Source organism: Condylura cristata, unplaced genomic scaffold (assembly GCF_000260355.1).
Source record: "Condylura cristata isolate star-nosed mole 26May11 unplaced genomic scaffold, ConCri1.0 scaffold00010, whole genome shotgun sequence".
In the NCBI taxonomy this organism is placed as follows: domain Eukaryota; kingdom Metazoa; phylum Chordata; class Mammalia; order Eulipotyphla; family Talpidae; genus Condylura; species Condylura cristata.
In genome coordinates, this window is record NW_004567111.1 from 57765665 (window position 1) to 57779789 (window position 14125).

Below are 14125 nucleotides of genomic sequence, written 5' to 3' on the forward strand. Positions count from 1 at the left end.
GATGTGAAACTAGGGTGATAAAGTTTTTTTGCCATATTTAGGATATCAAGTTGAAGATAAATGATTAACACAAAGACTTCTGCATTAGACTCTACACACAGATTCCTTCATTTATATTTGTGTGGAGTACACAAGCTAGGTCATTCAGATAAGTTACATCTGCAACTGTTTATTTTTTTCCTTCCATAATTTGTGAGTAGGGACTTTGTTTTCCCAAAGTCTATCAACCTAATAATCTGGTATGCAATTTCATATCACCTACAAGGAAAGAAATGAATGTTGCCCATCAGGTGGTCACTAAGATGCTGACACCAAGATCCTCCTGGCTGACCAATTATCATCTCTACTAATGGTGCACTATATGTGCAGGAGCCCCCAGACTGTTAAAGAGACTAGTTTCTTTGGGCACTCCCTGGTGGTACAGTGGGTTAAAGCACAGCATTAAGAAGATAAAGCCACTTCAGCATAAGTTCCACCCCAGCCCCGAACACCTTCCACATGGCGTGGCAGACCTCTCCTGACCCCGACCCCTGCTACCCTCGGCAGTGTACTTCACTGACCTGCCTGTTCTGCTCCCCACTCTGTCTCTGGTGAATCCTCTCACTGCACCTGCACTACTGGCCTGTACCCCAGTTCTGAAAGCATAAATAAATAAATCTTTAAAAATAAAAGAGAGACTAGTTTCTTTAGTCCAAACTAATTTCACCACCACTCTTGATTCATCTCAAAGCCAAAAGAGACAATGAAAGTCAAAATGCTTATTGCTTCCTCTTTCCCAAAGCACAATAGTCCAATGCATACTTTTGACATCATCTGATTTTTTTTTAATTTTTTTTTATTTATTTATTTGTGCATACAGAACTGGGTACAGACCAGAGGTGCAAAGGCAGTGAGAAGATTCAGAGACAGGGAGGGGAACGGAACAGGCAGATCATCGAAGTACACTGCTGAGGGGAGAAACAGGTGGGTCTGAAGAGGTCTGCCGCACCATATGGGTCACCTGGGGGGGGCAGGCAGGGATCGAACTCATGCGGAAGTGGCTTTAGCTTCTTAGTGCTGTGTTTTAACCTGCTGCGCCACGAGGGAGGGCCATCTCATCTTATTTTTTAATACATAATCCATTAAAATGATTTTTGATCATAGTAGATATCACAGCATTTTTAGCTAAATAACTTACAAAGTTATTAAAAGACCTAATCAAATCTTGTTGTTGCTTCCACAAACCCAACATACTCAAGCCAGAATATTCACATAGTACACATAGGTTAAAATAAAAGAGTACTGGAGAAACAAACTAATGAAAAAGCCTGAACTAAGCTCCTTACGCAGCCCAACCACAAACAAATCTCATCTCTTGGAGCTCTGTAATTACTAGAATGTGAAACTACAGAATGCAAACTTACAGAATGCATAGCAGAGGCGGGGGTGGTCTTGGGGTTTACATGTCTCTCCTTTCCTCAACTGCAACAGTGACTTGTTTGTTGCCCTGGAAATGAAATAGAACAGTACCTTTCCAATACTTTGTAGGACAGAGATCTACAATATATACTACAAAATGTACATCATATATTGGGTCCAACATACATGTGAATATGAACACACATACTTCATTAAACATTACTTGCCCTAAGAGGAATGCACTCTGATATTTTCTTTTCTGCTTCATTTACTTAAAACAAAATTAGCAGAAATTTTCTTCCTGGCCTTTTACGTTGGTCAGGAATATCAACTCTACACAGAAAGAAAAGATTTATCTATTTTTAATCACTGTTTTTCAGAGCATGTGCATTCTCCAAACTTACTGACAAATCTCCCCAGTGCCATCTTGTGTAGCTTATATGTATTGCAAGTTTTGTTGGTTTTGTTGTTGTTGTGTTTTTTACTTTCCCTGTCACAGATTTTTTTTATTATAATAGTTTATTTTTGCATCATTTTGTGCCTTTTTCCATCTCAGCTTTAATCCCCATGGACTTCCCATCATCAATTCACCCATGTGCCATCACCATAGTTCTGTGCACTTCCCCACCCCTCATTTGTCACAGATTTTTTAAGGGTGAGATTAAATCAGAGAACTTCATATACCAATATGGACTTCTTCCAAGACAGAATAGACTGTTTGGGGAAGAATAGACTCTGGGAGTTTTAAAATAATTTTATGTAAGTATCTAACAAACAAACCTGGTTCTGAATTCATTTCCAGTGCTGAAGAGAAACTAGCATTTCCCCTAGTATATTCCAAAAGTCTCTCAAGATGACATACAAGGCAATATTGTCATAAAACAAACTAAAACATAGAAATCTCTTTTGCTCTTTTGTAAATGATACAGAATTTCCATCTTGCCACCATGAGCACCACAGTTTACAAATTTAGTTTTTGTAGTCCCTAGAAGTAAACTTTCCCTACCAGTTTACTGAGGGAGTTATAATTCCAGATTCATCCCTGATCATGTGCTTTTGATACATTTGGAAGTATCTGTGATTTTTCTACTATCTGACTGAATAATCATAAAAGGGCTACACTAATGTATTTGCAAATCAGAGAATGTGCCCATCAGCAAAACCAAGGAAATCCAATTACTTTACCAACACCATGCAACTCAAATATTTTATGTGTGAAAATAGAACAGAATGTTACATGTTTAGTAACAAGTCAGAAGTTGGGATTTTTATGATATACCTTTAATTTGAAAGTAATAAATAAATTATTGAAATCTCAGGCTTTATGTTTTTCCGCCTAAATGATGCAATGTTCATAACTTTCAGGATACATAAATGAAAGTATGGGTCAGTGGTGTTTTCCCATGATAATTATCCACAAAAAATTTAAAGGATAATACCAGGGACACTCCTGCTTTAAAATTACATTATCATATGTAAGTCATCATTTATTATAAGATGTCAAGTGTTTTGTTATATACTGTTTCCAACCGCTATTTTTAAGAGGGGTATATTTTCTCTTTTTTTAATATGATCAATATTTCAACAGCCAATGAGAAGCAGGGTGCAGCCCAGTAGCTAATGTCTTTTAAAGAGACAGTGAATCTAACTTTCCCTAAAACTGCCAATTGTTAGGACAGGGCACCATCCTCTCACAAGTCTCTTCTTGTCTCAAGACACTTTCAGCCATCACCATGATTTGTTCATTCAGAGATCCCAGGGGACATTGATATGCTGCCTTGTAAGGCAGTTAGCAAGCAATAGTTTTATTAAAATACATTAAAAACTATTATTTATCTTACATTGGTTCTTGCACTCTAGCAAAATCTTTTTGGTTCATTTATTTTTAAAAAAAACTGTCCAATTAAAATGTCAAATGGCATTAAACATTAGCATTTTTATCTGGTAAGTGCCTCATTTTAAATGCCAACATAAAAGCTCAATACAATTATAAGCACAGGGGATTTACCTGCTTGGTACTAAACAGGGACCTTAGTCATATGTAATCCTGACATTCTGAAGTGACAAGTTGTAGCTATGACATATTCTTATCAGTTACTCATCAATAGTTGCTAAACTAAATATTGCCCACTCTATTAGTTTCTTTCAAGTCCCACCCAGGAGACACCTGTTTCTGCCATAAAGTCAAGTCAAAAACTATTCTCTAACTTCTTTGGTGCCTACAAGTTAATGAGACAAAGGCGTTCCAGTCAACAGCATTAATACCACAAAGGGTAGGAGGTAAGGCAGCAGAGAGCAGAGCTTGCTCTAGGGGGCTGGTATATGAAAAGATAAAGGCGTGGAAACAAGATGACAAAACTAAGACTTATTTTCAATGTTTATGGTCTTTTCAGCAAAATATACAGCAATGTAATTATGCTATTCACAAAATAATTACAGGATTTGTAAAAATATTAATTTGTGGCATGATCTGTTAATCATATTTAAGATCCTTCACCTTGTCTCTTCTGCTTCTCCTCTAATCTGGAGGATGATAGATTATTGATAGATAATTCATAGATAGATAGCTATCTGACTTACTGCCCCAGAAGTATCCACGTTTAGAAAGATAACACCAAGACACAGAAATCAGATAAAACCAAGTACTGAATTGTAAGGCGTAAGTGTTGTAATAGTTCTAGCTATATAACCTAAAATGCAGAAAGGTTGTTGGATACAATTTACAAACAAAACACACTAATTATGCAATTCAGGAGAGTAAGTCAGAGGAAACTAGGAAAAAGAAGTTTAACAGCAACCTGTAATCATGCTGTAGACACTACAGACCTAAGATAAAGCTTTTCAATGGAGGAATGTGAATCAGCTTCCAACCTCAAAATCATTTTCACTAGTTGAATCCTACAATAGTTCTAGCCCATCCTTCATTCCAACCTGGCGCTAACAGACTTCTCAGCAGCATTAGCCTTGAAATAACCAAAGGGAGGGACCACCTCACCTCAACCCTGAGGCACACCTAGACCCTCCCAGTTTGCCTCCATCCGAATAGCTCTGCCTCCATATTTGAACATGCTGTTTCAGTATTTCTCTCAGATGGGCTATGTAGGACTCTTGGCAGCTCTTGGGGTTTATTTCATCACGAACAGACACTCCCTCATAGACTAAGGCTTAGAGCAGGAAGGTGGGGTAGTAACCACAGGATAAAACTTGAGTTGGCCCATAGAAGAATGGCCTATATTGCCCCATGGCGATGGGGTGCCAGTTTTACCAGGAAAAGTCAATACTTTCACGTTGAAGGTAAGGGAAATGCATTTCTGAGGCCAACTGACAGAATGAATCATCACCTGTTTAAAACACAGAAGTGGCCTAAGTGAAGGCGAGTGTGAGCGGGAGCACGCTCACAGTAGCTGCCCTTGCAGGAATCGTCATGAAGCAAGGTGCCTGAGCAAGCACAGCCACCGGCTCCCCGAAAATCGCCGCTCCTACTATTTTAATTATCCATCCATTTGCTTCGTGAATACCCACTATCGGTCTCCTGCATCTCAAGATATCAAAGTTCCCAACCAAATGTGAACAGTAAGACCTCATAATCTGAAACCACTTATTAAAGGACTGACCTGTCCAGAATACACTGCCCAGGGATCTTCTCCAGAAATTCTGTCCGCCTCCTCTTACCAGTGTATGGTAAGGAATTAACGGAGGAGAGGGGGTGGGTAGACTTCATTAGTACCTTTCTGAATAATTTTGAAAAAAGCTCCCCAAACTCTGTGACTTCTTCATTGCGGAAGAAGGAAGGGGGTAAAGTTTAGGCAAAGCTCTCGCTTGCTGTCTCCTTAGACAGTATTTGCAAGAGTAAATCTTGTCACCGCCCCCCCCCCACCCCCAGCACCACCTGCAATCCTAACTCTTGGCGTATTGTGAAAAAAGATTCCATGAATTCAAGGAAGTTTGCCTGTGTGCTTTGGGGGAGAGGCAGAGTGTAGACCTTCACCCGTGGAGCCAATGCGCCTTACCCGCTCTAAACCCGCTTTCCAAGCAAAGAAACCTTTGGACTGGGGCTGCAGCCCTGAGCCTCTAGGGAGCTGGAACCTCCCCGCCAGAGGTGCAATTTTCAGTGTTGGGAACGCCTGGTTTTTTTCTACAAGCTGACGGACTAACCGAATGAAAAAATAAGTAGGTAATATAAAATAAGCAGAACTTTAAATACAACAGTACGCGAACTAGACCAAGTTGAAACAAGAACAACTCCGTTAACCCCAAACTCTTCCCCAACAACCACAGTGCCTAGGCCCGGGGTTGCACCCGCCTTGGGTCACAACATTCAGCCTCCCTCCGCTGATAACTGGCAGCCCAGAGCTTGGGAGTGAAGACAAGAAAAAAGTTCTGGAGAGAGGGGTTATGTGTATTTCAGGGTGCTCAGCGCTCCGGGGAGGGGACGCTTGGAGGGGCGCTCGGGAACTCCGGAAAGCAGCGAGTATCCAGGAGGAAGGGCGCGCCGCAGCGCTGGGGGAGGCCGGGCCACAGGAGCCGCCCCAGGTCTTTCTGAGAGGCTGGGAAAGGAGGCGGGGTTGGGGTTCGGTTAAAAAGCGCCGCCGGAGCAGACAGGTGCTGAAGACTCTGGCGCCAGCGCTTAGCGCTCCAGGACTCCAGCTGGTCCGCGGCTCCGGAGCCCGAGCGAGCCAGAGGCCAGCGGGGCCAGGACCACCCCGAGTGGCGGAGCGCCCCCCACCCACGCCGCGAGCCCCGCCCACGCAGGTGAGCTCCTAGACAGGGTCCAGCGGCCCGACCGGCGCAAGCGCTAGCCACCCCGAGGCAACTAGGGGCCAGCGTAAGGGGGAGTAGGGGTGGGGAGAACCCCCAGACCCGCAGGGCTGGAGATCCCGCCGCTGCTGTGGGGAAAACCCCAGGAGCCCCGGGTCTTGGTGTCGGTGGACCTCGGCAGGGGCAAGTGGCAAGAGCAAACTTGTGGAAAGGTGTTCCTGGCAGAATATTAAAACCCGCACTGGCCCCTTTGGACCGGATGTGCAACCATCGCGCTGGAGCGGACGCGGTAGCAGAACCCAGAGCGGAGTTCGGATGTGACTGGCAAGGGGTGAAGTGGGGCGGTGGGTGGTCCACGCGGGCCCATGTGGCCGCGGGCAAGGGTCTCGCACAGTCGCCGGTTTGGCTTAACTGTCGCCGCCCACAGTTGGAAATGACTTCAGACTTAGTTTAGGGAAAAAACTGGATTTCGTTTGCTAAACAGATCGCCTGCACTGGAAGGAGCTGACCTGTAGCTCCTCGCGGTGCCTCTGCAAAGAAAGGCGCTCGGAGAAGTTGGGCGACACAAGCGAGCACAGCCCGCCCCCACGAGCAGGGACTCGGTAGCAGACTCTGAGGTCGAGACGCTGGTTGCTTCTTTTTCTTGAGGGACTCAAGAGCATTTGTTTCAGACGGTGTTCTCCAGCTGGAAAGAAAATCAGTAGCGTAGAATAAGTGTACTTTAGGGTGGTTGCATCAGCTCACGGGAAGGGGGAGATACACCTAGACGCTGTGCAGCCCAGTTTTCTGAGCGCTGAACGTGGATGACCATTTATCTGGAACTTTGTATCGAAGTGTGTGGCACCGGCCTTCCCGCTCCCCACTCCACCACCCCCCCCCCAGTTGCCTTTTGAGTCCCTTTCAGTCGCCATTAGACACTTGTATGCAGATTGGAGCTCTGGAGACAGCTAGTAAATTGGCCTTAAAAATATGTAAGATTGAGAAATTAGGGGGTAAAATTAGGGGGTGAAGAATTCCTTTTGCTTTTTCCAAACCCCAGCAATCCATCCATTTCCTTCCCTAAAGAACAGAACCACCTCCCCTTGCTTCTGGCAGCCTCCTTCAAGTGCAGGAGAGCCTGCCTTGACCCATCTGCCAGGTCGGGAAGGGCAGGAGGGCAGCTCCCACGCTAATGTGAATGTTAAGAGCAGTCTCATCCTGCTTAGCTAGTCCATCTTGACCTCTCCCCCAATTAGAGATCAAATATTAATTTGCTCCTCTTCCTGAAAGGATCTTTGAAACAGGTAGTTCGTTGTGACTGAAACAAGAACTTTAGATACACACACACATACACACTTGTTTTACTTTGAATTGTATTTTTCTCAACTGATGGCGATTGGGCTGCTTTATAGATCAGTGAGGTTCTGTGGTTAGTACTATGGCAGAGAGCAAAGACAGAGACCCGCCACTGGATTTGAGGCCAGATATATTGATGTAAACCAGTTTATGGCTTGTAAACCAGTCAGCGAACATTTGGTCTAGATGGGCGTGTGAAATTTTCAGTACAATGTCCTTAATTCACTCAAGGACTTCCCAGAGGGGCTGTATTTAAAGGGTTAGGGCTGAATCCCAACAAAACCATGGTTTCTTTCCATGTTTCTCCTTTTCAAGCTGAGTTAGCCTAGATGTTCACAGGTATATTTCAGTCTTATGCAAGTTTTGTATCCAGGTCTCTTCCCTTATGTCCCTGCTACCTTCCCCCAAGGTGGCATGAGATGGTTTCACCCAGACCATGATACCCACAGCAGCATACAAGGGGAGACAGCAATTAAAGACACCCATTGAGGGCCTGCTTAGGAAGTCCACTGTCAGCCAGGCCAGCTTAGAACAAGAATTCACTACCCAGGTTGGGAGTGACAGAAAACAGATTACTCAGGATGTAGAGAGAGAATCATGTTTAGACGAGGGGTTGATTGAGACAGATGGAGTGTAGCTTTGAATAAATAAAGACAGCTCATATCCTGGGTGAAGAAAAGGCACTTAGCTCATGGAAGATTGCTCCACAGGTTTCCCAACCTCCATTTCCAAAAAGTAGCACTATACCCCAGCGAACCTCCCTTCTGAACGACAATCCAGTGACATCACCTTGTTGAGCCAGTAGGAACCACTGAGCTACATGTTGTCATTTTTCATAATAGCTTCTTAGAAACATACTAAATTAAAACCATGACCCACAACAGAAATGCACAGTTGCCACACTTGCCAAACACACAACCCTTAGTGTGAAAGGAGCCATCAAGCCTTGTGACAATGAAGATTACCAAGCCAGACACAAGCATATCAGAATAGTCTCTTAAGAGACCATTTCTAACCTTTTGGCACAGAATGGAAGTGAGGCCCTTTGTGAATTTTGACTTGAGTTGCCTCAAATGTAAACGTTATCGTCAATAACAATCACCTATTACATCTCAAGTCTATACAAATTATTTGAAATATTCTAAGGGTGATGACTTTGGCCTTTTTGGCCTTTGAGGCAAGGTTAAGCTCAGGCCCAATTGTAGGGCACAGCCTGAAGCCAACAAGCTGGGGCAACTGTTGAAAGTCACCAGGGCGATGAGTAACTCTGGCAGGGCAAGAGGACCTGGAAGTGTCAAAAGAGGTTTCAACCAGCTGGAATTAGTGCCTTTAAGTTAGTGAAGCATCCCGTGGCCTCTCGACCCTCCATTTTTTATTATGTGTTAAACACTGGGTAAATTATTCTGGTGAATGAGCTACTCTTATTAGAGTGCACAAAAAAAACATGGTCAAGATGGTTTGGGAACTATACATTTAATCCTGTGGCAAACAAAGTTGGTTTTGTTTTTACTTTTTTTGTGTGAGGTTAAGTAAGAGTTGGTATTTGCTCAGGAAGAGATTTAAGTCCAGAACAATCTCCCAGATTCTGTCCAGAGTAGTCATCTTGCATTTTGTTCATTTTGCCCTTTGCAGAGCAACCACCCCAGAGGAGAAGATGGATTGGAGCACACTGCACACCATTTTGGGGGGTGTCAATAAATACTCCACCAGCATTGGGAAAATCTGGCTCACTGTTCTCTTCATTTTTCGCATCATGATCCTCGTCGTAGCTGCGAAGGAAGTGTGGGGAGATGAGCAAGCTGATTTTACCTGCAACACTCTGCAGCCAGGGTGCAAAAATGTGTGCTATGACCACCACTTCCCCATCTCTCACATCCGACTCTGGGCTCTTCAGCTGATCTTTGTGTCTACACCCGCCCTCCTGGTGGCCATGCATGTCGCCTACCGGAGACATGAGAAGAAAAGGAAGTTCATGAAGGGAGAAATAAAAAACGAGTTTAAAGACATCGAAGAGATTAAAAGCCAGAAGGTCCGCATCCAAGGGTCACTGTGGTGGACCTATACCAGCAGCATCTTCTTCCGCATTATCTTTGAAGCTGTCTTCATGTACGTCTTCTATATCATGTATGACGGATTCTACATGAAGAGGCTGGTGAAATGCACCTCATGGCCATGTCCCAATACAGTGGACTGCTTTGTCTCCAGACCCACCGAAAAGACTGTCTTCACATTTTTCATGATTGCAGTGTCTGGAATTTGCATAATGCTAAATGTCACTGAATTATGTTACTTGTTAATTAGATATTGCTCTGGAAAGTCGAAAAAACCAGTTTAACACCTTACTCAGCTATTAGATGAAAGATAGACATCATGAAAAGGATGAGGCAACCTGTGCTTAGCTATCAAAGTAAAGATTTTTATCTTAAACACAATCATCTGAAACTCCTGTCCTTCTCACATAAAACCCTAAATGCCTCCCATGAAGCCTGCCCTCTCCTAAAGCTTCAAAACAAAGGCTCCATTCTATGCCTGTGGCGATTTTCACTAAAATGAGTTCCAATGAAACCCTATGTTGCTAGAGATTATTGGTGGAGGTACTTTCAGACTTTAAACAAAGGGTACCCACTTTTTTTGTCTTGAGAAAAGGCAATAAATGCCAGTTTCTAAAGAGGACAGACACTAGGAAGATCTGGTTGGTCCTCTTAGGGTTCCCTCTGTCAGTTTGCCTCAAAGTGGAGATAAGCATAAAGACATCTCCGGTTTCGTTTGCTTTGAAAGTTTTGGTCTCTACCAATGGATAAAGATACTTAATGCTTTAAACCATGTTACATTTTTTTTAAGTGAAACTTATTTTAAAATGAGACGTGTTCCTTTGATCTACAAGATGTTCTAAAAACCATTATAGGTTCTCCTATTTCAAAGGCTCAGATTGTGATATGTAAATGGTGCATAATTACATACTATCAGTGAATTTTAAATATGGCCTTTCAGTTATGAATAATTTGCATTGCCACTGAGAGGCTGGCCCTTGTGTTGATTGTGGTATGTAACTCATGAAAACATTTCAGCCTCTGTTAGTGAAACAAGCTGGAAGTTCTTGGTGATGGCTTGTAATTCAAAAGGCCTCATTTTAAATTTTAGGTGTAGTTTTGCACCAGAAATGTAGACTGGATGTATCACTGATTACTACCAACTTTAGGCTGGATCAAGAGTCAATCTTCTACATGCTTTTTCTATTACTGTGGTAAATGGTAGAAACATTGATCTAAAGGGGTTGCTTGAAAATACCTTCTTGCCACAGTATAACTTAATAGTGCTGAACAAAATGGGGTAGGTGTGGTTATTATTTTTAAAGAACAAATGAAAAACTAGACTCTTAAGTTCGATGAAATTAAAAATGAGGTTCATGTACACAAAAGTTTGTTTGCTTCCCTTTTCCACATCCCATTTTTTTAAGTGAAAATAGAGTAGACTTTTTTTTTTAACTAGAGACTAGGATTTAGATATTTAGCAATTCTACAGAACAAATTGAACCTTCTAAGATTATCATTATGGTTGACACGCTTCCCAAAAAATGCTATTCAACATACTTCAATGAAGGTAAACATTTTCTTGTTGCCATGAATAGCTTTGTAAAAACATTTTGTAATAATAAACTAGCTTTAATTACATGCTTGTTACGAAAATAATTTTGTAATGCCTCAAGTGTCACTTAAAATAATAAAATATATTAATTCATATAATTTTTTAAAATCAACTGCAGTTTGTAATAGGATAGCAGATTTTAAGTTTGTCTGTAGCCAGTTTTGTAGTTACATTAACACTTTATGTCTCATAACACCAAGCAGGTAAGTTAACAGGGCATCTAACCACCACTTGGGGTTTCTTCTGGCCCAGTTACAAAAATCCTTTGTCACTAAAGACAGGGGAGGGGGAAAGAGATTAGTTCCACCCACCCATGCTCACCTCTAATGAGAAAGAACAGTGTGATGTAGAGATGGGAAAATACTGAGTTGGTGGCTCCTAGAAGAATCAAAGACCCTACAGTTTAAAGTGCCATTCTTGTATAAAAAGACACCTATCAGGGGTCTTTTCTATGAGATTTCTTTTTAGATTTTTTTTTTTAAAGATTTATTTGTGCTTACAGAACTGGGGTACGGGCCAGAAATGTAGGGGAAGTGAGAGGATTCACCAGAGATGGAGTGGGGAGCAGAACAGGCTGATTGACAAGTACACTGCTGAGGGGAGCAGCACATGGATCAGGAGAGGTCTGCGGCGCCATGTGGTCACCTCCAGGCGGTGCTGAATGGGATTGAACTCATGCAGAAGTGGCTTCAGCTTCTTAGTGCTGTGTTTTAACCCGCTGCACTACCAGGGAGGGCGTCTTTTTAGATTTTTATGTAACCAAAGTTTACCTTATAAAACTGCTTTTTATTCCTTGGTGCCCACTTCCATGAGGCATAAATCATGAAAGAGACTCCCCGATATGTGTGCCTGCCTGCTGCCCCCACAGGCCTGCCTGGCCCCCATTATGAGCCCTCCATCCAAAATTTAAAGTGGTTTTGCTCCTCAGTAATAATGAGTATTTTAAAAGAACCATATGCACTGTAGATGTATTTAAAAGTAGAAGAAACAACCAACTTTCATCCGGATTATAGAAAAGAGTTTAAGAGTCCTGGTTATCATCCTAAGTGCCTGCACACAGCCTGTTAAAAGAGTGCTTGGCTTTAAATAGATGTGTTCACTCTTACAAGCTATGAAATTACCACTCTCAAGGTATTAAAAAACTGGATCAAAGTAATTATAGACTTCTACCCACCACTTTGAAGATCATTTCTCAAGATCAGAGCTTGAACTCATCCTAAATATATTTCTCAATTCATCAATCTGTAATTTGTACTAGGTTAAAAAAAAAAAAAAAGCTCTGTTTCATTTAACTTTTGAGATATTCTACCAAAGGGCACTGCCCTTGGTTGGCAGAATCAAGACTAAGACTAAGCTAGCCTGTCTGAGCCATTAGCACATATGACACTGAGAGTTTATGAAATTTATGAAACATGGGTAAAGTCAAGCTGTTAATTCCTCCCTATGTGGAATCCATTCATTAAAGCAGGCAGTGTGCCCTGAGGGCCTGCAAGGGCAGACAGAAGCTCACATTTCTCCAGCAGACCTCAGTTTCTTCATTGTAGGAAGCACTCACTGAATACTTCCCAAGGTTAGTGATAAGCAAAATGCCATTCAAAACTCTGCATTGTACTCAGTAAAATGTCATTGTCATCTGTTGTCCACTCAGTACATACCAAGCAGGAAAGATGATGGCTTGTATTTTAGATTGGAGGGACTCTAACCAAGTTTGATAACTAGAAGCTTGAAAACAATGCACATTTACACAAAGGCTGAAATAGGAACAATAGTGGAAGGAGGAGAGACTAGTCACTTAAGATAGGAGAAGAATGACTAAGTGCAAATATAAAAAGATACAGTGAGGACAGTTACATCACTGAAGTTAAGGAAAAATCAGCTGTGGGATATACAGTTTTGGTTCTTCTACTTAGGATCTCTAAATATCTTACAAACTATATTACCAAATGCTTTTTTGTGTAGAATCTCATCTAATCCTTGGGAACAACACTGTGAAGTGGGCCTTCAGATAGCATTGTTCCTGTTTAATGGATCCAGAGACACAGCTCCGGGAAATTAGGAATCCTACTCTAAGGCCATGAGCTGAAAGGCCTATCCACTCTAAGGTTACAGGCAGGACTTTGGGACTTTCCCTGATGTGTTTCATTCCAAAGCTATCAAGTAAGCCAAAGGATCCCAGGTCTTTGCCAGTGTTGATAGGGGTAAGGCATCAATCCTAACTTTGTGGGACACAGCCATTCCTCTAGATCCCTCTCTTAAGTATTCATGTCCTCACTCAAACTTGCTGAATACCAACTCAGTGCCAGCAACTATTAGGCACTAGGGCTGCAAAGAAAATAATTCTGCCATTAGGGTAAAGGAGAAAGGTGATGAATGGTTTACTGTCAGAGTTAATGCACCATGGAGAGGCATGTGGAGAAAAAAAAAAAAAACAAAAAAAGTGCCAGAGGCAAAGAAAAGCTGACCACAGGGTGGTCAGAGGGAACCTCTCTGCCAAGAAGACAGGGAAAGGGAAGCAGGTAAATGGCTGTCTTAGGAAAGAGTAGTCCACGAGAGAGAGAGGCCTGGGACAGCAGAGTGCAGGAGAGGACGGTAGCAGCCACCTAGGCCGCCAGGATTCATCACTGTTGTACTGAAATCTGCCTCCTCGGAACATCCACTTTAGCTTCCATTTCAGAACCTCAAATGACTGAGAACAGATCCAAGTTTAACTCCAACTGTATTCTCCAGCCACACAGCTCCACTTTCCCCAGTTGGACATTCTTTCAACACTAAACACACTGTATACCAACCTGCCAGGTACAGATAAAGAATAAAGCCCAGTTTCTCTAACCTCCACAGCACAGTATTTGGCGCCCTCCTCATGGCAGATGTCCTCTTTAGTGCACAGGGGCCCTCTCAGCAGCAGCCTAAGTACAGCCTCCAGCAAGGGGTTCCAGATACAACATCATTACTACAGCAGGCAAGTCTGAGTTCACTTTTATTTTTTTTT

The 14125-nt window shown here is 42.5% G+C and overlaps 1 protein-coding gene across 1 annotated transcript; it reads left to right on the forward strand.

Annotated features, from left to right (window-relative positions):
- The first annotated feature begins 6107 nt into the window (after nucleotides 1-6107).
- On the forward strand, nucleotides 6108-11170 carry GJB2 (gap junction protein, beta 2, 26kDa). Its single transcript, XM_012723183.1, has 2 exons — nucleotides 6108-6150; nucleotides 9124-11170. The coding sequence occupies exon 2, from the start codon at nucleotides 9146-9148 to the stop codon at nucleotides 9824-9826; it is 681 nt and encodes a 226-aa protein (XP_012578637.1). The 5' UTR covers nucleotides 6108-6150; nucleotides 9124-9145; the 3' UTR covers nucleotides 9827-11170.
- The last annotated feature ends 2955 nt before the right edge of the window (nucleotides 11171-14125 follow it).